The sequence below is a fragment of the Molothrus aeneus genome, chromosome 1, assembly GCF_037042795.1.
Source record: "Molothrus aeneus isolate 106 chromosome 1, BPBGC_Maene_1.0, whole genome shotgun sequence".
In the NCBI taxonomy this organism is placed as follows: Eukaryota; Metazoa; Chordata; class Aves; order Passeriformes; family Icteridae; genus Molothrus; species Molothrus aeneus.
Genome location: NC_089646.1, coordinates 70,577,936 through 70,600,413, shown reverse-complemented (window position 1 = coordinate 70,600,413; position 22,478 = coordinate 70,577,936). Strand labels below are relative to the sequence as shown.

General features: G+C 39.4%; 1 protein-coding gene across 3 annotated transcripts; it reads right to left on the bottom strand.

The window, feature by feature from the left end:
* Positions 1-3,832: 3,832 nt before the first annotated feature.
* On the bottom strand, positions 3,833-22,462 carry VPS4B (vacuolar protein sorting 4 homolog B). 3 transcript variants are annotated; one of them, XM_066559241.1, is made up of 11 exons: positions 22,317-22,462; positions 19,511-19,622; positions 17,988-18,138; positions 16,658-16,725; positions 14,892-15,011; positions 14,513-14,669; positions 13,141-13,289; positions 12,885-12,966; positions 10,694-10,913; positions 7,947-8,084; positions 3,833-6,157 (listed from the first exon to the last, which is right to left on the bottom strand). In XM_066559241.1, the coding sequence occupies exons 1-11, from the start codon at positions 22,341-22,343 to the stop codon at positions 6,056-6,058; spliced, it is 1,326 nt and encodes a 441-aa protein (XP_066415338.1). In that variant the 5' UTR covers positions 22,344-22,462; the 3' UTR covers positions 3,833-6,055. The 3 variants fall into 3 exon arrangements, with proteins under 3 accessions (XP_066415338.1, XP_066415346.1, XP_066415330.1); XM_066559249.1 differs by lacking the exon at positions 22,317-22,462 and adding an exon at positions 19,189-19,285 and having other exon boundaries at positions 19,511-19,604; XM_066559233.1 differs by lacking the exon at positions 22,317-22,462 and having other exon boundaries at positions 19,511-19,697.
* Between the last annotated feature and the right edge of the window lie 16 nt (positions 22,463-22,478).

The window sequence follows — 22,478 nt, the reverse complement described above, 5'->3', positions numbered from 1 at the left end:
TATAAACACTGGAGAAATATTGGGACATAAAGAGCTTTGAAATAGGATTTAAAAAGAAATCAGAGCTTTATCTTCTTTTTGAGAGAGGAAAAAAAATGGTGTGAACGACAGAGGGTAAAGCAAACAAAAAAAGAAAGAAACCGAAATTAAAAAAAAAGAAAAAAACCCAGAAAATTAGTCAAAAGCAACAGGAGAGGCAGGCAAAATTGCCAATTAACATTCACATCAAAGGAAAATTCTCATCAAAACCTTTTTCTTCTTGTAAGAAGCATAATGCATTTCCAGTATGTACTACAGTGAAGCGAGCACACTTTACAGAAAAAAAGGCCCAAGAGAATAAGCCAAATAGCCTCAAAGCTTGTGGAAACCATTTTACACAGCTGACAACTAGGACAAAACCCCATAGGAGCCCTGAGTGTCAGCATTGCTGCCCTTGTTCACCAGTCAACTTCCAGCCTGTGCCAGCTCCAGGGGATCTGAGGCACAAACCCTACACGTTTTCATGGATTCATTTATCCCATGTAAAGCCTCAGGCTGCTCAGGTTGAACATCAACACCATGTCCCACTGCCCCACAGAAACCCCATAAATGCTCCAGCACATTTGTTCCCAGCTGGACCGAGCCCACCTAAACCTGGAATGGGCAGGAACCTCACAGCACTCCAGGTGCAGGATGGAGGTAACTTTGCAGCCCCTCCCTGGTGTGCACTGGGTGGGTGCTCACACAGGACCCTGTGTGCTTGTGAGGTGTTTGTCACCAGCATTCCCACGTATGGGTGTGCACCTGTGCCCTCTTGTGTGAGTTTGGGCCATGGCAGTGTCTTTATAGGGGCACCCCTTCTGTCTTGAAGCTGTGAAGGGGCAGTGAAGACGAAGGGTGGACAAAAAGGTTTCGGCTCTGTCGGCAGGTCCTGTGGCTCCTGTGGGAACTTCGGCTGTGCTGCAGCTACACCAGCTTTGCTGTCAGGCAGGCACTGTGCCCTGCTTGCTCCCACACTGAAAGGGGTCACGTGCATTGTGGGCATGAGCTTTTTGGGCAGGTAAGAAAAACAACAACAAAAAAGAAAACATTTTAAAATTATAGTGACAGGGCAAGGCAGGACACAAACATACCAGTCCACAGCAAAACAAGAGCAGATGTAAAGATTAAAACAGTAGTAATTTCTTTGCTGTTCAGTTGTCTATGGAGCAACTAATAGCTGTGATTAATTAATTAAAACATGATTAAAACTTCAAGTGAGCTCATGCTCAAGTCAGTCAAGAGCAGGAGCGTTTTGACTGGCAACTTAAATAGGACATTTGAAAACAGTAATCAGCTAATTTTTCCAGATTTTCTAAAATCTTGCATAAAGCAAAAATCTTGCTAGGTCAGAACCTTCCTGCTAGAGCCCGTGCTCTAGCCTTCAAGGAGAAGAGGAAGAAGTGATAATTTGCATTCATATGGTTTTCACATTTTCCTAACTTTCTACTGGGCAAACAATTCACCTGGCTCAGGCAGAGCCTAAGTCACAGCTGCAAATAACAGTCCCCGCTTGCTGCTGCATTTCCCGAAGGAGATGGTGATATTTATAGCCACTTTGGTGATATTTATAGCCACTTTCCCAGCCCCTCACCCAGCGATTCGCTACTGCTGAGACATGGACAGAGAAGCAGCAGAAGGCAACTACTCCAGGTGAGATTTTTGTAACAAATTACCTGTGGATGGCCATCAGGCCAACAACAGAGTGAGTCAGAGGAAATTACTGTTTATAGTTGACAGAATGCATGTGACACTGAGCATGTTTGAAAGCAAAGTCCCTGCCTTGAATAGCTTGGATTTAATTTAAATGAGTTGAGGCAGCAGAGGAGGAGCGAGGGCAAGCAAAAGCAAGTCCTGCCAATTCATGTTACAGTGCCTGATAATAGGTCACCAAGCAGGAAAGAAAACTCTGGCTGCATTATCAACATCAGGCCTGTGTCATGTGTCAGTGACTTATTTCCTGGAGATGTCTCAAAACACAACTAAAGCCTATTTAGAATGGAACCTTGCTCCTGCTATGATGCAGATAGGACATTCTATAGTGTTTCCATGAGTAATGGTTGAGAAGTTCAGCTGAATGAGTCTAAAAATGTCGATTATTTCTGCAAAAGACTGGCAGATTGTACATGTGGCAGGTACCATGCACAGGTGGCATGGATGGATGGAGATCCAGTGTCCCTGAACTTGGGATATGACAAAGGAAAGAAGTATCCTTGAGTGTTTATTCAAGTTGGAGCCTCTCAGGTAGGAAGGCTGCAAAGGCAAGTAAACAGAAAATGTCACAAACCAGCAACCTAATAGAAAAGCTCCCATCAGAAGGGTGTGTGTGCATGTAGAAGTAGGGAGGGAGAGGAAGAATTCTAATTAGGTCATAGGGACCAAAAGATAAAAACAGGACAATCTTATCTAATACCTGGGCTGTCACTACACAAATGCCAGGACAGAGGATGAACAACCAATTAAAAAAGTTTTTACACAGCTAATTATGATGACAGGGGATTTGTGGAATAAAATCCCTAGATTAGTACATTTATTAAAACCTAAAGAAAAATGAAGGGGTAAGCACTGAAGCTATACCACAAGAGCTACAACAAAAGCTGACTGCTCAAGAATAAAAGAAACGATGTTTTGATAAGAATTAATTATCTGCTGGAATAGCAGCACAGTGTGAAACAAACAGTCAAACAAACAGTCCACTGAGTTCTTGCAATAGTTTACGTAAGTTACAGGAATGGCTTTAAGTCAACCATGATTACTAGGGTGAATCTGGTTAAGACCAAAAACATGTATGGAAGCCAATCCTGAAACCAGCTTGTCATTCTGGAGGAAGGAAAGAGTAAACAGCAAAATGAAGATGTTCCTGCATATTTCAACATATTCAGAACTATTAAATTGCTTCCTGTCAAGATAATCCCCTGAAGAACAACAAAAAAAATGTGGAATATTCTTATTAAAACATTTAATAAACACCAAAAGTAGATCAAAACACCTGACCAGAGAATATTCAGCAGCCTCTTTGCTTCAGTTGACAAAAAGAGCAAATTCTGACAGGCAGGAAGGAACATGAAAAAAGCCAATTCCAGAGTATCTCCCTCAGCTACACTTGTTCTGCTCCACTAGCAAAAACAAAAGCATATGAGTACATTCAAAGACCAGCAGACTTGAAAAACCAAACCAAAAGAAAAACTTAAGAGATTTATGGAAGACTGAGAAGATTTGTATGCTTTTGTTATGGTGGACAAGAACAAAAAGGCAACATGTGAATCAAACGACTCTGGAACTTAACGTCAGTCAGGGAACGCAGGAAAAAATATAAGTTGATTTACTGAGCTATTCTAACCCTGTAAGTATGTACATCAAGAGACAGACCACAAATGGTAGGAAATCCAAAACTTAATGTCACCGTGAAGAAACCATCTGTGAAGGACATAAGCACACACAGAAGTGATTTAATTGAAAAATTAGTTTACACACAGGAAGGAAAATGACATTTTTTCATATTGTAGTCAGAGTAAGCAGTAACAGCAGAAGGTATGAAAACAATTTGTAAGCTAACCAGCCAAAGATCAGACCTCGTTAAAAATGTACAACTAATTTGTCCAGTATTTACAGAGGTTTTGATTATTCAAAGCAAATACAGCTTTCCATGAATTCTTTGATTTAGAGTATTTTCAATTAACACTGCAAACTATAAAGTGATTTTGCATGCTCCCTCATTAGGCTATCATCTGCTGTGGATAACTTGGCTAAGAAGCTCGATGATATATATATATATTAATTTAACATAATTTTACAAAGACAGCAAACCAAAAAGTTGCCCTTGTAGCTGCAATTCTGAGCAGCAAAGTTTATTTGGAATATATTTCTAAAAACAACTTTCAACATCAAATAGTAAAGGTTCTGTTACAGATGTCATCTGAGCAAGCAGCAAGATGTAAATTTAAAACATACAGTATATTTTTCTTTTGCATTAAAGATACGAGATTATACAGTTAAGCATATGGAAGCCCATAAGACAAATCAGCTTACCACAAAAAGGAAAAAATAAACCAAAAACCAAAATGTTCCTGAGAATTTTAAGATTGCAGGGTTGCAGTAAGGACTCTCATTTTTCAAAAGGTCAAGAGATAAATACTTCAGACAGTGGCTTCAAACCTCTGAAGGACAGCCACGCTAGTGTGTGGCTCACTTCTGAAGTGTTCACAAGAGAAAACTACAAACAAGATCTTGTTGCAATAAAAATTAAGTTTACTAACCATAGTTGCTGTACCTCTGCTGGAATTCCTGCCCTCACCCACTCCCGCTCCTGCCATCCCCCCAAAAGCTGTCAGAAAGATTTGCAGCCCACTGATTCACATTTACACATTCTGATATAAGACAAAGGTAAAGCTGTGTAACTGAAGGATTTTGGAAAAAACGCTTCATCGTGTTAGTAAAAAAAAAGCTCAGCACCTTGCAGATCAGAGAATATTTAATTATTTTGTTTGGCTATTAAACACAGAAACAAAAGTCTAAGGAGACAATGAAGCAGTAAAAACTTGAACATAACATTGAAAAAATACTCAAATAACATAGCTGATGTTGTACTACAACATTTTACTTCATTAAAGTACAGAAAATGTCACCCATCCTATGATTTATAAAGTAGACAAAATATGTACATAGAAGAAACCAAACCCCATCAAAAGATGATCATATTTGTGCATACGTACGTAGAACATACACACTTAAAATGTGCAAATTTCTTCTAATACACGTTAAACAAAACATTTGAAGGATAGATTTGGACAATGATAATGGAAGATAGAATATTCTAGATATTCTAATGATGTTTCATATCTACAGCCAGTGCAAACTTACAAGGCACAAACTCAATGCTGATGCTGTAGTGTTTTAAGTTACATTCAGGCACATCTCCATTTGCAGTTCTGCAGAAAAAGAGCAATGGAAGTGCTACTTCTGTACTAAACTGCCAGCCTTCTCTCCCAGTTTAAGCACGAAATTGATGTAACCTATATGCTACAGTTACCAGTGGGGTTCTGGGTTAATTTATCACTGGAAAGGCTGTGGCTAAAACATCTGTTCTAATCTCCTTGCATGTGAAGTATGCTATTTCCCAAATACCTCCCAGACATTCTCCAAAGACTACATATACCTTGCCAGCCTCAACACGTGGGATCTTAGAGGACATTTCTAAAGCTTTTTTCTAACTTCAGTCAAAACTTCACCAGGAAGAGAATCTAGTTTTTAAAAACCAAAACAACAAATAAAATAAATCCAAACAACCCCCCCAAGAAGAGCCAGCAAAACACCTTCTGAGTTACTTGCATTTAACAAGCTTGTGTTAAATTGCATAGTGACAGTGTGTACCAGCTAGTAAAGAGTTAAAAACAAAAACCTGCTGTTTAAGGCAAAATTTTAACACAGCATAGCAGAAAAAAAAGCCAAATAACAGGTCCACCAATATTTAATCAAAGTACTGGCCCATGTAGTCTTATCCTCACAGTGTTTTCTTTTTTACTTTAACAGCAAACCCACACTTGCAGTATGCTTGATTAGAAAATTTTGTTGCCATTTTCCTAAATGAAATGAGAGCAATTAATACATATGCTGATTGACTGATATTGAAAACACCTGACAAATATGTTCTCTCCCACCCCTTAAAAAGGTTTTTGACCTTACTGGGAAGTAAGGTCAAAACCCAAAACTCACTGGTGTCCAGGTCTAATATACTACCTAATATGGAACTAGTAATTTAAAGCTTTCTAGTATTTATTAGACATTACCACATCACTTTGCTGTCTCACCCTAAAATTGCATTTTTGTATTATTTTTCAATAGAAGACATTTAATAGACATCTGAGGAAAACAATACAATACAAAAGCTTAAGGGTCTTTGCAAAGGTATCTTCTATTCCTTCTGCAAAGTAAGAAAGGGGTGATTTTATTGGCATTTATTTGAAGTGCCATCAATAAAGACACGAGAATACTTTAAAAAGAAAAAAAAAGGTTCTAATGCTTCACACATATCTTTGGTTTAGCCTTCCTGACCAAAGTCTTCTGTAAACTTCTTTAACTTCTCCAAGTCCTGTTCATTAACTGTTGGTTTTGTGCTAGCAAGCGACCTGAGCATATCGGCCTGTCAGAAAAAAACCAAACATGTTTTTAGAGACAAGTATAGTACCGCTGCTAGCAATTTTGCTGCCAGGACAAATATGCATTAAAAAAAACATTAAAAAGTTCCCATTAACACAAAACTTTAAGTAAGCCTGAACACTTCTGCACAGAGGCAGCCTTTTAACCCTTTGAATACAGACAACAGTCAAGGAGTTTTCCAGTAACAAAATCACAACCTAAGGTTTAGGTTTAAGCCACTCATCCATTCAAGTTTTATTCATCTCTTTTTTTGAAAGAGCTGATTTTTTTTTTTTTTTGGTCAGTTACTATTTTCAAACCATGATTAACTACAGCAGCTTAAGTGGAAAATACTGAGATGTTCCCATGTACTCTTCACAGTCCAGCAATGTAGAACAGCAGTTTGTGATTCATCTCTAGCAAAGTTTTACTGCTCCTGACTGGTAATTTCTGACTCTTCAACTCAGTAAATTTCCTAGATAAGTATTTAGATGCTAGGAAATGGAGTTTAGAAAAAAAAATCATAGGTCTTTGAGCAGCAGTTAAAATACCCTATGAATAAAAAAGGGTAAAGAAAACGAATCAATTCCCAACCAAGGGCAACTGAAAAAAGTAGATGCCCAACACCTCATATTGCTATAAATGATGGGTAAAATAAAAAAAATTAGTATAATGGCTTTCCACACATGATATTTGTCTCATCAGACCAGAGGCACCCTGCTCAAAAAGAATTAAAGCCTTATATTTTAAGGACAAGAATGGATTTTGGACACTGTAACATCTGCCTGTAGTGCATCAGAGCCCAGGTACCATTAGGAGCACACAAGGAACTGCTGTCTTTAATTCCAGGAAGGATTGATTAAAAATCCAGTTAGATCATGCAGAGAGAAGTTTTAGGGCAGGCCTGCACCTGCATAAATCCTCTTCTGCTTCCTCAGTATGCAAATTCACACAGGAAATTATTTTCTGAAATACAGTGATGGTTCTATTTTCAAAGCATTGCCTGTGATTCCCCATGAAATGCACTGATTTCTTCCATTCCTTACAAGACTGTTTGTACACAGGAAACTACAGCAACACAGATTTGTTATTAAGTGCTTCCCAGAAACTTTGTACTTAAATACAAAATTTTCTTCTGCTGCTCTTGGGGGAAAATACAGAATGAGTGTCCAGCAATTATTTTTTTTTAAGCAGTGATCTAAAACTGAAAACTGTCTTACATGTTTTATTCCCTAGGCCAAAGCAAGTATTTTCATATGCACAAAGAAAACAGCAGAAAAAGCTGCTTTATTACCTAAAAAAATTTAAACCTAAACTACCATTATATCCAAAATCTTCTTACATTTTGGTTTTATACTTGTATCTATTTCATGGGCAATATTTACTGATAGAACATCACTTCCTAATTTACAGTGAATGTCATTTTCCATTTCCCAGTATTAATGCCACAATGATGAGAAGAAAGTGTATCATGGTGCAGGAACCCTAAAGGTTTTGAATGAATAAAAGCCAAGTGAAAGAACAGTGCAAGAGGCAGATACTGTCTATGGATGAAAGGATGGCAGCTGCATGCCAGCAGACAAGAATAAGAAATGCTTATCAGGGATAGACAGCTGTCTTTTTTATAGCATGCCATACTGTAGTGATTTATGTTGAGAATTCAAATGTTATCTGGTATGCCCAGCATTTCTGAAAACAAACATCTCATCCAATTGTCCTGAAAAAGACTCTTTATCTTAAAGTCTTTTCAGAGTTCTGCAAAATAAGAAAGAAATGCTACAAGCAATACCTACCATGGAAACTCTAGGCTCCAGTAATTTATCACCTGGGACCTCCATCCATGTCATTTCTATGGCTTCAGGATCACCTGGAGAGCAAGGGGTGAATAAATCTACCATCGTATTTGGATTAGACACTGATGGTCCTTTTACCTAAAAATAAGAAAACACTCAGTTTATGGGAGTTACTATTTTGAAGACAGAAACCAGAAGCTGAACAGCACCCCAAGCAAAAACCATTCCTTGATTTTATGCAGATGTCCTACCCATTGGGAACACATGTCCTGTGGAAGAGAAATTGTACAAGTGTACTGGTATTATTCACCCTGAAAACATGCAGCTGTAGCCAGATACTTAAATTCACATCAGGTCAAATCCCAGAAGCCACATCCTCTTAAGTCCGAGGATTTCTGCGGAAAACTGACATGCCAGGAAATCTGCTTGGTGAAGACCACCCTTCCTGGTCCCTGGTCACTTGAGGAGTTCATTCATCGCTGGTTAACAGCTCTCTAAAAGCTTCCCAGTGCTTTTCCCTCTGACATCCTGCCTTCCCAAGCTCCCAGCACCACCTGGGCAGCGCTGCGTAGGAAACAGCGCCACCTAGCGGGAGAACAAAACAGCTTCCCCAGACAGACAGACGGATAGAGCAAAAAAAAGCTGCCCCGTGCATCTGTTCCCTTTGTGCAGTACACTGTCCGGTACCAAGGATTTTGCCTTCCCTGGCTGTTACCTGCAGCACCACACACCCACGGGAACTCGGAGCATACACAGAGGTTCAAGGACAACACGCTAACTGACTATGGACAGAACTGGATCTGCTGTTCCAAGCTGAATTTAGAGCAAGATGCTGGGCAGCAGATTGTAATATTCAAAATGCACTCTGGCAAACCTGCATTATCACACATGGCAAGGAAAGGTTTACAGTTAATTACTGACAACTGAGGAAAGCTCTGTCTGCTACAACACAAATAATAATGCTATGATTTTGCTCATAAAAACACAAAATCACATCCAATTAAAGCATTAACAATACAAGTGGAATCAACTTGGCTCATGTCAGAGTGTTCAAAGTGTTGCAGTTGTGGGGTTTTTCCTTCCTTTTTTTTTATTTTCTTAAGCAAAAATAGTTAAGATGCAAGAAGCGCTTTTGAAGTTGTTCCACAAACTGTGACAACTGAGGTTATTTCATTGCTCCATGGCAAGCTGAAACATGCCTCAGATTGTTCCAAATTTGAACTAAACACTAAAAGCTAACAGCCCTTTAGCCAGAAATGCCATTGTCATGTAAAGTTAACAACAGATAAATACTTCAGACATGACTGCTTAAGGGAAGGAAGCATCTAGAAAATCCTTGATATATCAAAGTCACTGTTTATTTATCAACAAATACCGCTTACATCACATTGTTACTCTGAGTTGTCCTCAGCAGTCAAATTTCCTGCCCTCTCATATTCTGGACCATACTGGATTTAAGTGTTTCTTTCACTTTGAATCTTAAGCTGAATGAGTTCATTGGAAGAAACCATATGGAAAAAAAGGAGCCTATCTTCAAAGTGAGTGTAGCTGTTAGGTTCAGGGGCCTTAACCCTTTTATGTCAGGTTGAGTTACTGGTAAAAAAACTGTAATTGTAACTGAGATGACAAAGAACTGCTGCCAACACAACATACATGGTACTCAACACCTTAGGATCTCAAGTTTTCCCTACCACACCTGCTCTTTGAAGAAGCAACAAATTAAAGCTTCCTTTTACAGCAATTAGCACCTCTGCAGAATATCCTGACCCACCTTCACCCAAAAACCATGAATTTCTGTCAAAATCAAACTTTGCACTAAAAATATTAACCAAAAGTACCTTTAGTCTGGGTCTACTTCAAAATATGGTATACAGCAAAATAAAATTTTATTCAACTGATACACATTGTATATATTTTAACCTCTGTTTATAACCATTGATACTATCACTCCTTCTTTTCTATTTAAGAGTTTAATAGTTTTCAGGGAACAATAAATTTGACTGAACAAGACCCATTCTCCAGGGGAAAGACATTCCCAGATGTAATGGATTTAGACTGGTGGTAAAGAATGCCAATTGGTTCCTGTACAGATAAAGTTTCTGAGATTCAAATATTGTGAAGAAATGTTACTTAAGTCAATACATAGCATATAGAGGTAACTGGAAGATAAGCCAAAAAATATAGTTTGAATAGGCTCTTTGGTGTGTACCTATGTAAAAGTAAACTGGTTTTTACATTACAGCAGTGTAAATGAAACACAGACCTTGCTCAGTAGCATCTTTACTACTGTAATTGATTCAATGTTTCTACCAGAACTCTACAAAAACCTTAATTTTTCAGTTTGAAAAATATGCCAAGTAAACAGAATGTGCTTAAGTACAATCCATCTGTTCTCAAGTGGATGAGGGATACTTTTTTTTTTCCCAGCATGTTAAGAACCACTTAACTTGAAATAGAAAAAAAGCACTTCTGTAACATTGCCATTTAAATGGCAAACTGCATGCTTTTAACACTCTCTAGAGACATTAAGAGTCAGAGCATGAATATTCAGAAATGAGCTCCACCAGACTTATGGCAGGACTAGGGGGGTATGTGGAAAGGAAGAACAGTTCTCGCCAGTCAATAAAAGGGACATTCATAACCATGCAGTATTACCTAAAACCAAATTCAGTTTATTTGTAAGGAATTTTCAAATTAAGACTGCTCTCACAGATGAAATAACTTGAAAAATTTTGATTCCTACTTACTTTTTTAAAGTGAGTCGCTGATTGCACTTTTCTAACAGGCTGCATCAGTGCATCACGGACAATGATGCTTATATCTGCACCAGAATAGCCATCAGTTCTCTTCCCAAGCTCTCGATAATCTGAGTCTTTTAGGTCATTTGGAATTGACCCAAGGTGAAGTTTGAACATTGCAGCCCTGGCATGGTCTTCAGGTAAAGGAATATAAATACGCTTCTCAAACCTGGTGTAAAAAAGACAAAACCAAAGCGTTCCCAAGATGCCAACTCATGCAGGTGCACAATGGAAAGAGCTCATGCAAATGAGCTTGCTTCTAGCAATATTAAAAAGTAGTTTCAGTACAACAGACTTTAAAAAAAAATCTGATGCAAATATTCAGCCACCTGTTCTCATAAATAATACTTTAGTTAGCATAAGCTAATATCCAGGATATAAAAACCGCTTCCTTTCCATTACAAAATCCTTCTCTCCAGACTGACATTTTTCCAGCAGAGTTTGAGTCTTAAAAGAAAAAGACTTCTTCCTCTCAGTTTTAAGTGTTAAAGAGTATTTGAACAGATTTCACACTCAGAGAAAGAACTGCCTGATAACAAGTTTATGCAACAACTTTCTACAATCTCCAACTAAATTAAGAAAACACCATAGATGGAAGTAAATTTGAAGTAATTCTCAAGAAAATATTGGTAACAGCAGTTCCTCCTTTGAAGCAGCATCTGTTCTCAGAGTGGAGATTGCCTCTTACCAACAAAGAGCAACTCCAAATCCTGCTGAACACAATAACCTGATATACATGACAAAGTGGCTCAAATCCATGAAAAATTAATTTTATTACAGCCATTGTTGTACAAGTTTCCTTTAAGTCTTGTGGGCAAGAGCTAGGGAATTTCTCTTTCATGTTGCTGAGAATGAGAAAATGGTTTGGGTTGAGAAAGACCTTGAAGATTGTCTAGTTCCAACCCCCCTGCCACAGGCAGGGAGACCTTCCCTTAAACCAGCTTACTCAAAACCCCATCCCACCTGGCCTTGAACACTTCCCATGATCCACAGCTTTTCTTGGGCAACCCAGGCCAGTGTTTCACCACCCTCATCATAAAAAACTTCCTCCTTATGCCCAATCTAAGCCCATCCTCTTTCAGTTTGAACAACTGCCCCTTGTCCTGGCATTACAAGCCTGGGAAAAAAAACAAGGAACATCTCTCCACCCTTCTAGTAAGTTCCCTTTATATACTGAAAGGCCACAATAATCCTTCTCTTCTACAGGCTGAAAAGCCCCACTCTTGTAACCTGCCTTCAGAAGAAAGGTGTCCAGATCATTTTCATGGCCCCTTCTGAACACGCTCTATCAGGTCCATGTGTGTCTTTTACTCTGGATCCCAACCAAAGCTGGGATTTCAAGAATGACTTGAAATTCTCAACAATACCTTCATTTCTAAATCTGACTCATACAACTCTAGAGTCATGCAGATGAGAAGTGACATCTGGAGGTGACCTGGTCCAACCCCAAATCAAACTGAAGTATGGCCAGCTTGAATTCAGTATATAAATAAAAGTCAGTGTCAGTCACCAAAAAAAAATATCAGTGATTCTTTAGTCAAGAAAAATGGCCATTATCCAAGCTGTGTCCTCATCACAACATAATCCTATTTGTCACATAACTGTATCTGTCCTCTGCTTGCTCTGCAGCTCAGAGAAAGATCCAAATAATCAGGTACAGGCAGTCCTGTATCTGCAAAAGTCCTTTATCTGCGAAACAGCAGTTAAAAATCACAAGTTATGCCTGACTAGTAGAAAAATATGGTATTTCTCCATAAGGTTACACTTCCATGAAAAAACGCAAGCTACTCACCAGTTTGTTAACAGCTGAAAAGGAAAGTTCCACCCTCTTTTGCCCTTCTGAGGTGTGTACTTTCTAACTTGTCCCCTAAGCCCCCCAGAAAAGCAAAAAGCAAGCAGGAAACTCCTGTTTATTCAAGCATAATCATCTAACCAAGAAATGAGATAAACTACAGGACTGAACAACCTACCTTTCTCTTAAGGGGCAAGTGACTATCAGTTTAGCTAAGTCTACTTCATAGAATTGAGTTGCAGAACATTAACCATGTCTGCAAACATGAGATGAACACCTTAAGCACTCTCTGGCTGAAAGCTCACACCAGTTGTGAATTGCACACCATGAAAAAAAGTGCCATCATACCTTCTCCTGATAGCAGAATCCAAAACCCAGGGTATGTTTGTTGCTCCTAACACCAAGATTCCTTCATTGTCAACACCAACCCCTGTATCAAGGCAGAAATAACTTCACAGTTTAGATGATAAACAGCGATTGCTTTAAAATGCATCAAAATTTAATGGGGTGGAACTGCAGACATTTTTAATATTCTAATGAGAGTTACACTTAAAAATACATGTCTTCATTTCTCTGTCTGATTTTGAAGACCAAATAAACCTACCTTGCATCTGGACTAGAAATTCCGTTTTTATCCGTCTGGCAGCCTCGCTTTCATTTTCACTTCTTGACCCACAGAGGGAATCTATCTCATCAATGAAGATGATAGATGGTTTGTTTTCTCTGGCAAGCTGGAACAAGTTTTTCACTAATCTTAAAGAAGGAAACAGCTTCAGCTATATTAATAATTACAACAGCAGAAACACATAACTTCAGAACGTGATATAGTCATTTCCTTTAGAGAAAGCAAGGGGAAAAAAGCATTAACATAAAGCTACTCAAAGAAACAACATTCTTCCAGCTCCATGACTCAGAATTACACTAAATGAGAGAGTCCAGCATAATGAAAAAAAAAAAAAAATTAGAGTGCTCCAGGCATGATTTTGCAAAATAAAGCCCTTTTTCAGTTTACACTTCTACATGACAGCCTGGACTATAAAAAACCACCAATTTATAAAGATTCAAAAGAAAAAAGCTTTCTCTAAACATTTCTAACTGAAAATAACTCTAGAGATTTTGTAAGAAATAGCATGTATCTTTACTTTCTACAACTTTACTTACTAAATCATTTTTGTATGACATGCAATACTGGTTTCAAATCAAATAAACAAAACAACCTAAAACAAACCCCATATACTCCTAGCCATCTCTCATGAACACACTTTACTAGTTTAAAAAAGAAAAATAAATAGGAACATGCTGGGAAATTCTTCATATTACAGCACTAAATCTCAGGCAATAGTCTCAAATGAAGTCAAGCATAAAATCTAATGCCAAGTTAGTCTCCAGTTCTGTATTCCTTCTGCAACAGAAGAAAAGCAGGAGAAAAGTTTCCAGCTTTCTGGGGAAAAAAATAACTCACTTCAAACACTTTATCTAATAGCCTTTCTTTCTCATTCTATCAGCTTTAAACAGTGTTGCTCAGTTGCCCCACACTTCAAACCTTTAAATCATGGTTATGACAAGTATGCTTATCATTATATGAAAATCCTTTCCCTGTAAACCCAGAGCTTTTTATTAATTCAAGAAATCTCTTTTGGAAGACTAGATGGACAAATTCCTGGACTTCTAGACTGCAGCCATGTTATTCCTGGTCCTTTGCCTTCCTGGTCTTCTTCATACATCACACAGTAACAAATGAAGAGTTAGCATGAGCTCTGTGGTGCTCCCAAAATCTTTCTGAGCACTGAAAAGAGTTTCTCAAAATGCAGCATATAATGGTATCTTTACATGACACTGCAGCATGAAGCACAGAAACACCTATAGATGGTTTTTAAAAAGACAAGACCATTCTCTTAAATTCTCTACGGCACCTTATCTCTATAATAATTTCCTCTTGACAATGTTTTCCTGGACCTCTGGCAACTCCAACTTACTTTTCACTTTCACCTAACCATTTTGAGACAAGGTCAGATGAAGATACTGAGAAGAAGGTAGAGTTGTTTGCTTCTGTTGCTACAGCTTTTGCTAAATAAGACTTTCCCGTTCCTGGTGGTCCAAACAGAAGAATCCCTCTCCAGGGCGTTCTCTTGCCTGCAAGAAAGAAAACAGCAGTTTTCAAAATGCTATTTTCTGATTATCCTCCTCTAGGCTGCTCTGAGGTTTTCGGCATCTACCATGAAACTTCCGTCAGATGGGTCAAAATCTCTTTGTTAAGACATCCGCTTGAGTCTATGATACATTGGCGCAACACACTTCACAGGCCCCAGCGCCAGTCCTGACTGGCCAATAGTAAATAAATGCTGGAATCCTGACCTGTAAACAGGTGTGGAAATTTAATGGGAAGGATGACTGCTTCTTTAAGTGCCTCTTTGGCACCTTCAAGGCCAGCAACATCACTCCATTTGACATTTGGTCGCTCCATAACAATTGCTCCTGTAAGAAAAGATGGTCTAAGTTAGAGACATATATATCTTTTCACAATTACAATAAATTCCAATTGGTGAAAAAAGAAATCTATGCCCATGTCTATACTGAATAAAAACAAGGCATTTCTAGTATGATAGGAACACTCAATTCCATTGCTCAAATGGATGTGCTTTTTACAGAAATCTGTCACATTTTTTTATCAAAATAAACCATGGGTAACCAGAACATTTGTGAGTTAGTAGAAGTCCTGGAACCAACTCATAACTAAACCACCACTGCACTTCCTAAAAAATTTGAAAATTCATTTTAAACAATGTGGCTGCTCTAGTTCAGGATTTTTTAAGATTCTCCAGCAGATGAAGTAACTTGCTGTTATCTCCAGACATGCAGCAAACAAATGGATCATCTAATGGAAAAGAGGTTTGAGAGCTAGGGCTAAAAGCATCAGAAAGGTTATATGGATCCTGCTTAGCTGTAGAAGTATTTTCTTAGTCAAGGCACATTTAAAGTTTTGCATGAAGTCTCATCTTCCTCAGTCAATGAATTCAGCCAACTGAGCTGTAATTCAGCTTTCTCTTCAGATTGGTTAGTCTGGCATACTAAAAATTTTGTCTCAACTACTTCTAGACGGGCAAACTTGGAACTCAGGTAGTAATAGGTTATTAGACCTATAATATTAGATCTTGTAATCCTAGCCACTACTTCTACTATCTGAGGTCAGAGTCATGTGGGAAGAAACGAAGTCTGTATAGTGAGAGACAGGATAGGAGTTCAATGCTCATCAATTTTCTGTCACTTTTAAAAAAACAAGAAACTGTCTCTTATAACTGTGCATAGGATTAAATAATGTGCAGAGAAGTAGAAAAAGCACAGCACAGTTTCCAGTGGTGATACAACAGCTCCTGAAATTACACAGGCACAAGATCTGGTAAATGCATTTGATCTTTGTTACAGTCAAAAACAGGAGAACAATGAGGTTTCTTCAGATCCATAAGCACCTTCTGGTAGGGAAGTTCTGAACAGTTCTTCATTATTAAAGGGAAATAAATATCAAAAAGCCTCTTTTTTACTGCACACCAAACTGCTGGTAGCTGCTATACATTGCTTCACTGACTGTGTTCTGTATTTGAGTTCAAAAACCCAAACTAAAATCCAAACTATGCTACTGAACTGGGACAGCATCATCACTGCATATTATTATAAATGGGCAAGAATCCATGTTTCTTACTCCTAAACATGAATTCCGGTCTTTTTGTGAAAAAAGTTCTGCTTACACTATGTATTTGTATCATCATTTCCTTAGCCTCTAGGCAACATGCTAGTGCACTTCAGAGTAAAAAACCACTAAATCAGTTTAGCCACCAGCTAGCTGGGATTTTGCAACTTCTGTTGGAAAATGTTAGCTTGATAGGTGATACAATATTAACATGAAGTACAGGGTGCAGGAGATACATTTCAATGTAGTCACTGTATAAATTCATAGCACACAAGTCCTTTTACTTCCATAAAGACTGTGCTTTTGCACCTGAAGATTATACACTAGCTGAGCTACTAACAGACATTAAGTTAATCCATAAACTTTAGATGGCAAAATACAGGAACTTGCTTAACTGAAGTAATCCCTATTTAAAGAAAAGGATGCTTCAAATTACCTTGAAGTTGATTCTGTAGCTTCTTTTTTTCAGAGTTCTCTGATTCCCCTTCCCCATCACTGTCATTCCTGATTTGGAAACAAAATGTTGAAATACAGTAAGAGAGACTTCTGTCTTAGGATAAAAATCAGAATGCAAAAACCAGAAAACCCATCAGGCTGAGGAATTAAAGAAACATGGAGATGCTTTCAGACCTTTAGAGGTTTACATGACTGCAGAAAAGCAGAAGTACACTTTTCTCTGATTTCTTTTCAATTCACCCTCCTTTGCCATTTCAACTTCCTCTTATGGGTCTGAGCCCTCTTAAGACACTTCGGTGTGTTTTGAGTCAGCTTTTAGGAACACACAGCCCTTATATCCAGCAACACAGAGGTGCTGGAATGGTTTGTTTGTAGACATTGGCACTTCTCCTCTATCTGGACATGCAACAGGACTTGGCCAATTCCACCTAGTACTATGAAACTCTCATCAGAGCAAAGGAGACTGGAAATTAAAGGAAAAGAGACCAGAGAGGGAACAATTGGAGTGGAAGTAATGAAAAAACATGTAGCCTTTGGGGTATTACTATTTCTTTCTATTATAAATTAAGCCAAAGATGATAAAGCTCAAAAAATAAGGCTGATGAAAAGAGCAGACATTTAAAAAGACTGAAAAGCAGGTGAAGTTTTAAGAGACAACTGAGCAACTTCAGCTGTTCAGGACTCCTAGAAAGGGCAGTCCCACCAGAAGGTATAATCCTGAATCCTTCCTCTCTCCTACAAAGGGAGTAGCAAAGGCAAAAGAGGTTGGGCTTGTTTGGGAGGCTCTGCTTGTTCAACTCTCTGATATGCAAAGTGAGAAACAAATCTAAGAGAAGGGAAGCAGTGGAGAGACCAGGCAGCAGCAACACATTGGAAGGATTCAGTCCACCTTACAGAACTTTACCCTACACAGGGCTTTTCATCTCAAGTATGAGACAGATCAAACTCAGTAACTCCAGTAATCACCAGTCTGAAATTATTTCCTAGTTACTAAGTATTTAAATGCAGAAAGCCTTGAAAGGTCATCAAGCTCCTTGCCATTAAATCCAATAATTATTGGATTCAGCTGTTAGTCTGAAGCAACTTTCATTCTTCAGTGAATTTCCGATGCAAATGTTCCCATTTTAGTAAACAAGCACAGAAATGCTTGTGATTGTAATTCAAGTTATTTTTATTAGCCCACTGTACTTCAGCATTAGTAGTCATCTGAAGCATTTCAGAAACACAAGTTAAAATGATCTTTGAATAGTTGAAGTTTAGAATAAGATGAGTTCAGGAAGTATTTTGCTTTACCTTCTCCAAAAACATACCCTTTTCCTTCAGCAGGTCCAGACTCTTTAACTGGTTTTGGTGCAGTTTTTCCTCTCTTTTTCAGATATTCTTTCAGCTTTTCTGCTCGATCCAAGTATTCTGTACATTTTGCTCTAATGCTGTGTTTTGCTTTATCACCCTGTGCTTCATCTGAGAGTTTGAAGATAAACAATTCTTTGTTAACAGCAAAACACATGTGCATCAATCAAAAAACAAGACTAAAGATCTGACTTCTTTATCTCTTATCAATGTACCTCTCTGAGGGCTCATGACATAACCAAACATCTCAACTACTTATTTTCCACTATACCTTGGAAAGAACTGACCAGAAGGATGTCATATCAAATATTCACCTGAACATTGCCTTGGCTTAAAATTTGACTCTAAAGGATTAAGGACATTAGCACTGGAAGCTTTTCTGTCAGCCTTTCAAGCTGCTAGACATTGCCTTAATAACTGCTTTTCTAAAATAGCTAATCAAGAACCTGCTTGTGCTAGGCAATTTTTATTTAGAACCATACTTGATTCTTCCATAGCCTGCTAATTTTAAAAGATAAAGAAACATTACATAAAGCATCTGAAAGAACTAAGTGCGTTTCAACAGCCACACTGTTCTCATAATCACTCTTACAGTATTTCAAACCAACGATCAAAATTTAACATGTCAGGTTTTTGAGCTAAGTTTCCAAAAGTACATCAATATTGTTAAAAGCACAGAAAGTGATATTTTGAGAAAGTCTGTAATATTTAAATGGACAGGACGTGATAAACACAGATTATCCTAATAATAAAGGACTATAAAGAAAACTAATTTTTTCAAATCATGAAGATTTGTAAGTGTACTTTTGTCAGGCAAGCAACCCTAGCCCACTTAGATTAGGGTTGTACCCACATTAAGAAAGCCCATTTCTTGCATACAAACACTGAATGTGGCACAAAAGGTACACAGAAGTGTGAAAAGGCGTAAAGTAATGAGAACATGGAAACTAAAGAAAAATTGTTACATACAAGTCCATCTCATACATTTTCTCGGCCAAGATAAACAGCAAGACTATGACATTAAGGAGCAAAAAATGTCAGCAGAGAGGCTTTAGAAGGGCAAGCAGCATGAATTAAAGGTGCAAAAAGCACTCTGCAGATACAGCAGACTTCATGTGTAACATGGTTTTCAGCACAACAGAAATACAGGAATCCCTGTACTTATTGTCATATTTCCTCGTGCAGTGGCCAGCTTGAAACACTGCTACAAAAGTCCAGAGGAGAGACAGCAAACACCTGCCTCCTGTCTTAAAAAAACCTAAAATAAAACACAAGTAAAAAATAATCTAATTTCTTACAAGAATGGAGCAAGCACACAAGTAAAGGTAAAAGCTGCAAAATATATGACTTCAGTCAAACTACAACTAGCAAGTATCAACTGTTGATGAGAGCAAAAATTTAAATACTGATGTCAACATAAGAGATTACTCTTGTGCAATCTGATGACTAAACTCTACTGCATCATCCAACACATCACACTTACATTTAACAACATGGAGAAAATACTGCACGGCGTGTTGGTACAAGCGGAAGGCTTCCTCATAGTTTCCTGCTTTATCTTCTTGTGCTGCCTTGCTAGCAAGGTCTATTGCTTTCTGTAACACAAACAAATAATTAACTGCTGTACAAGAGCATTTTCCGTGATCAGAGACCATTTAAGCTGTTACTGTTCTTTGATGGACAGTTTTTCTGCTCCTTCACATTTACCCCCTCAAAGTTGTATTCCCATCCTTTCATGAACAGCAGGATTTACAAACTGCTGAAATTTACTAGCACACAGAAAAGTGCAAGTGAGAAGGACAAGTTTCCCTGTACTAAGCTGGGACTACTATTTTGTCTATGTAGTCTGTCTTACCAATCTCTTACATTTCTTATGGAAAGATTTGGAAATCCATTATAAGGCTTGGGGTTTTTTTTATCACAGACATCTAAACTTTGAACTATGATATAGTTATGCTGTTTAAGGCATGGTTTAGGGGTGCACTTGACAGTGCTGGGTTAATGGTTGGACTCAATGTTTTCCAGCCTAAACAACTCTATGATTCTATGACTAATGACATCAGTAAACCCTGTAAACAGCAGAGTCAATATAGGAAGTACTTGATTACAATCACTGAAACTAGCACTATCACTCTTCAAACATTATGCTTGGAGACATCTTCAAAGACCAGTTGCTTAGCTGCTCTAGGAGGATTTAGATTCTTGATATCCTAGTGAGAAATTCCAATTATCACTCCAGTGGGAGAGGAGAAAAAAAAAACAAACCCAAACAGACAAAAAACATACCCAAATCTTAAGCACCAAAGAGTTCTATGAGAAGTTAAGAATGGATTTTTACTTTACTTGTTCAGCTAGTTTCAAATAAATCTGACTGAGATCTAAGCCACTGTATTGCACACACTGCCCTGTGGATTTATTGTATCACCACTATTCCGTTGCTTGCTTGTTAGTGCTTATTACTTTTTATTACACTTTCCTTCTTGGAGTGCCCATACCACTTCCAGACAATTAAAACTGTCATTTTGACCACTGGTAAGCTGAAAGTTGAAAATAAGCAGTCAGCCAGAATGAACCAACACCAACTAAATATTCTATAGTCTCTCATCTATTTTTTCCCATGTGGTTCCCTTTCCTAAGCATTGCTCAGGATGATTATGTAATGTCAGGGAGCAAGGTTGAGAGTTTGAACTGCAGCAAGGAGTTTCCATTAGACACTCCAGTACAGATACTCTTGCCACTACCTACACTCTGATCTTTTTCAGGCAGAAAAAAGCTAGTAAACAACAGCCATGAAAGAAACTGCAAAATATAGCATTCTATTGCTTTGTGTTGCTGTCTTGGAAGCAAAGATTATCTCAACAGATCTATTTGAAATCAAAGGTATTTAAAAACAATGAACCAATCAAACAGATTACGGCTCTGTTGTGGCAAGTGCTGGAGCAGTGTAAACATCTGTTTCTTCGGAACAGAACCAAAGTCATTCCTTTTTGGAGAGGCTGGGAGCTCAGGAGCAGTTTCCCAGGTATAAATGGACAGCTGCCTCCTTGCTGCCCATTTTATGCTGACTCCCTTATGCACCTCTGTGCACCATTCAAATCTAGCAACAGAGCAAAAATTACCCCCCAAACAGTTATTTTCATATTAAAGTTCTTAAGTCCTGTCAGTGACTTTAATTACCCCACGACAGCCCAGTGTTATTGCCCAATATCCAGGGCAACCCCCTGCATCCAGTACAACAAAGACAGTGATACACATGACATTAATTCCAAAGAATAAATGGCAAAGATCACCTACTAAAACAGAACTGTGAGGAAACAGGGCATGTCGCAGACCTGCTCCTCTGAAATGGGCAAAAGTCTGCATCACGTATTGCCTGGTTGTGCTATACTCTGTTTTTGTAAACAGCAAAGACTATTGCCTGGCTATTAGATTCTCAGCTCTAACACTTCATTACATCAGCTGCATCTTAGCCTGTTACTGTGAAGAACACCACTGCTATCAAACAGAAAACATTATTAGAAACTTGTATGAACTAGGGTATAGATGGCCAGTTCTGAGGCACAAACTATGTTTTATCAAGCCATGGGTTTATAGCTTGATGAACATCACCCAAGGAAAGAATGTCATCTTAAAGAGGTGTCATTCTTCTCCTGGTTATTATAAACCCTATAACATCTCCTCTAGCTTTGTCAATGCAAACATCACACTGCCAGTGTAAACACTGCATACAAAAATGATCACGGTTCAAACAGCCGAAGAGAAAGAAGGGCTGTTGGACCGCACTTATTTCATTTCGGGGGCTGTTTTGCCGGCCAGCCGCAGCACCGTTGACACCGCCGGAGCCGAGGGTTAACACAAGCGGAACAGCAGAGCAGGCAAGGGCTCCCCACAGCCAGCAGGAGCCTTGCGGCAACACAACCCAAACCACGCGTCCGGAGCAGAAGCGGCAGCAGCGCTTCCCGGCCGGGCGCTAGGCCCCGCTGCCCGCGCCCCGCAGGGCTGGTGCCCCCGGGCCCCCCTTCCAGGGCCCCCTCCGCAGGGTCTCAGGCCCGGGGCGATGAGGGCTGACCCTTGGGCTCTGCCACCCCGGGCCCAAGCCGAGTCCCCCTCGGCTGCGGTGCCCCCGGCCCGCTGAGCAGGGGGCCTCCGCGCTCGCTGTGCCCCCGCTCCGCCCGCAGCCCCGGCCCCGGCCCGGGACGCTGCCGGCCCCGCTCCTTCCTGGCGCCGCCCCCCGCCCGCCGCCGCTTGCCGGGTCCGCCCCGCGCCGGGCAGGGCCGGCGTGGCTGTACCTGCAGGTTGCCGGTGTTGGCCGCCATGGCGGAGCGGCGAGGGGAGGGGAGGGAACGGGAGGAGAGTGGCGCGGAGAGCGGGCCCGGCCGCCGGTGGCGCAGCGCCCCTGCCCCGCCGCCCGCGGAACCCAAACCGCGGCCTCCGCCGCCGCTTCCGCACCG

Excerpts from the sequence above, each read along its gene's own strand:
- VPS4B (XM_066559233.1), bottom strand. The coding sequence starts at position 19,682 with ATGGTCTCTGATCACGGAAAATGCTCTTGTACAGCAGTTAATTATTTG. Across the intron at positions 16,726-17,987 it reads GGACCTGCTGAAGGAAAAGG|GAATGACAGTGATGGGGAAG; the intron begins GTATGTTTTTGG and ends TTTCCAAATCAG. Across the intron at positions 13,290-14,512 it reads TGGTTAGGTGAAAGTGAAAA|ATTAGTGAAAAACTTGTTCC; the intron begins GTAAGTTGGAGT and ends TCCTTCTTTAAG.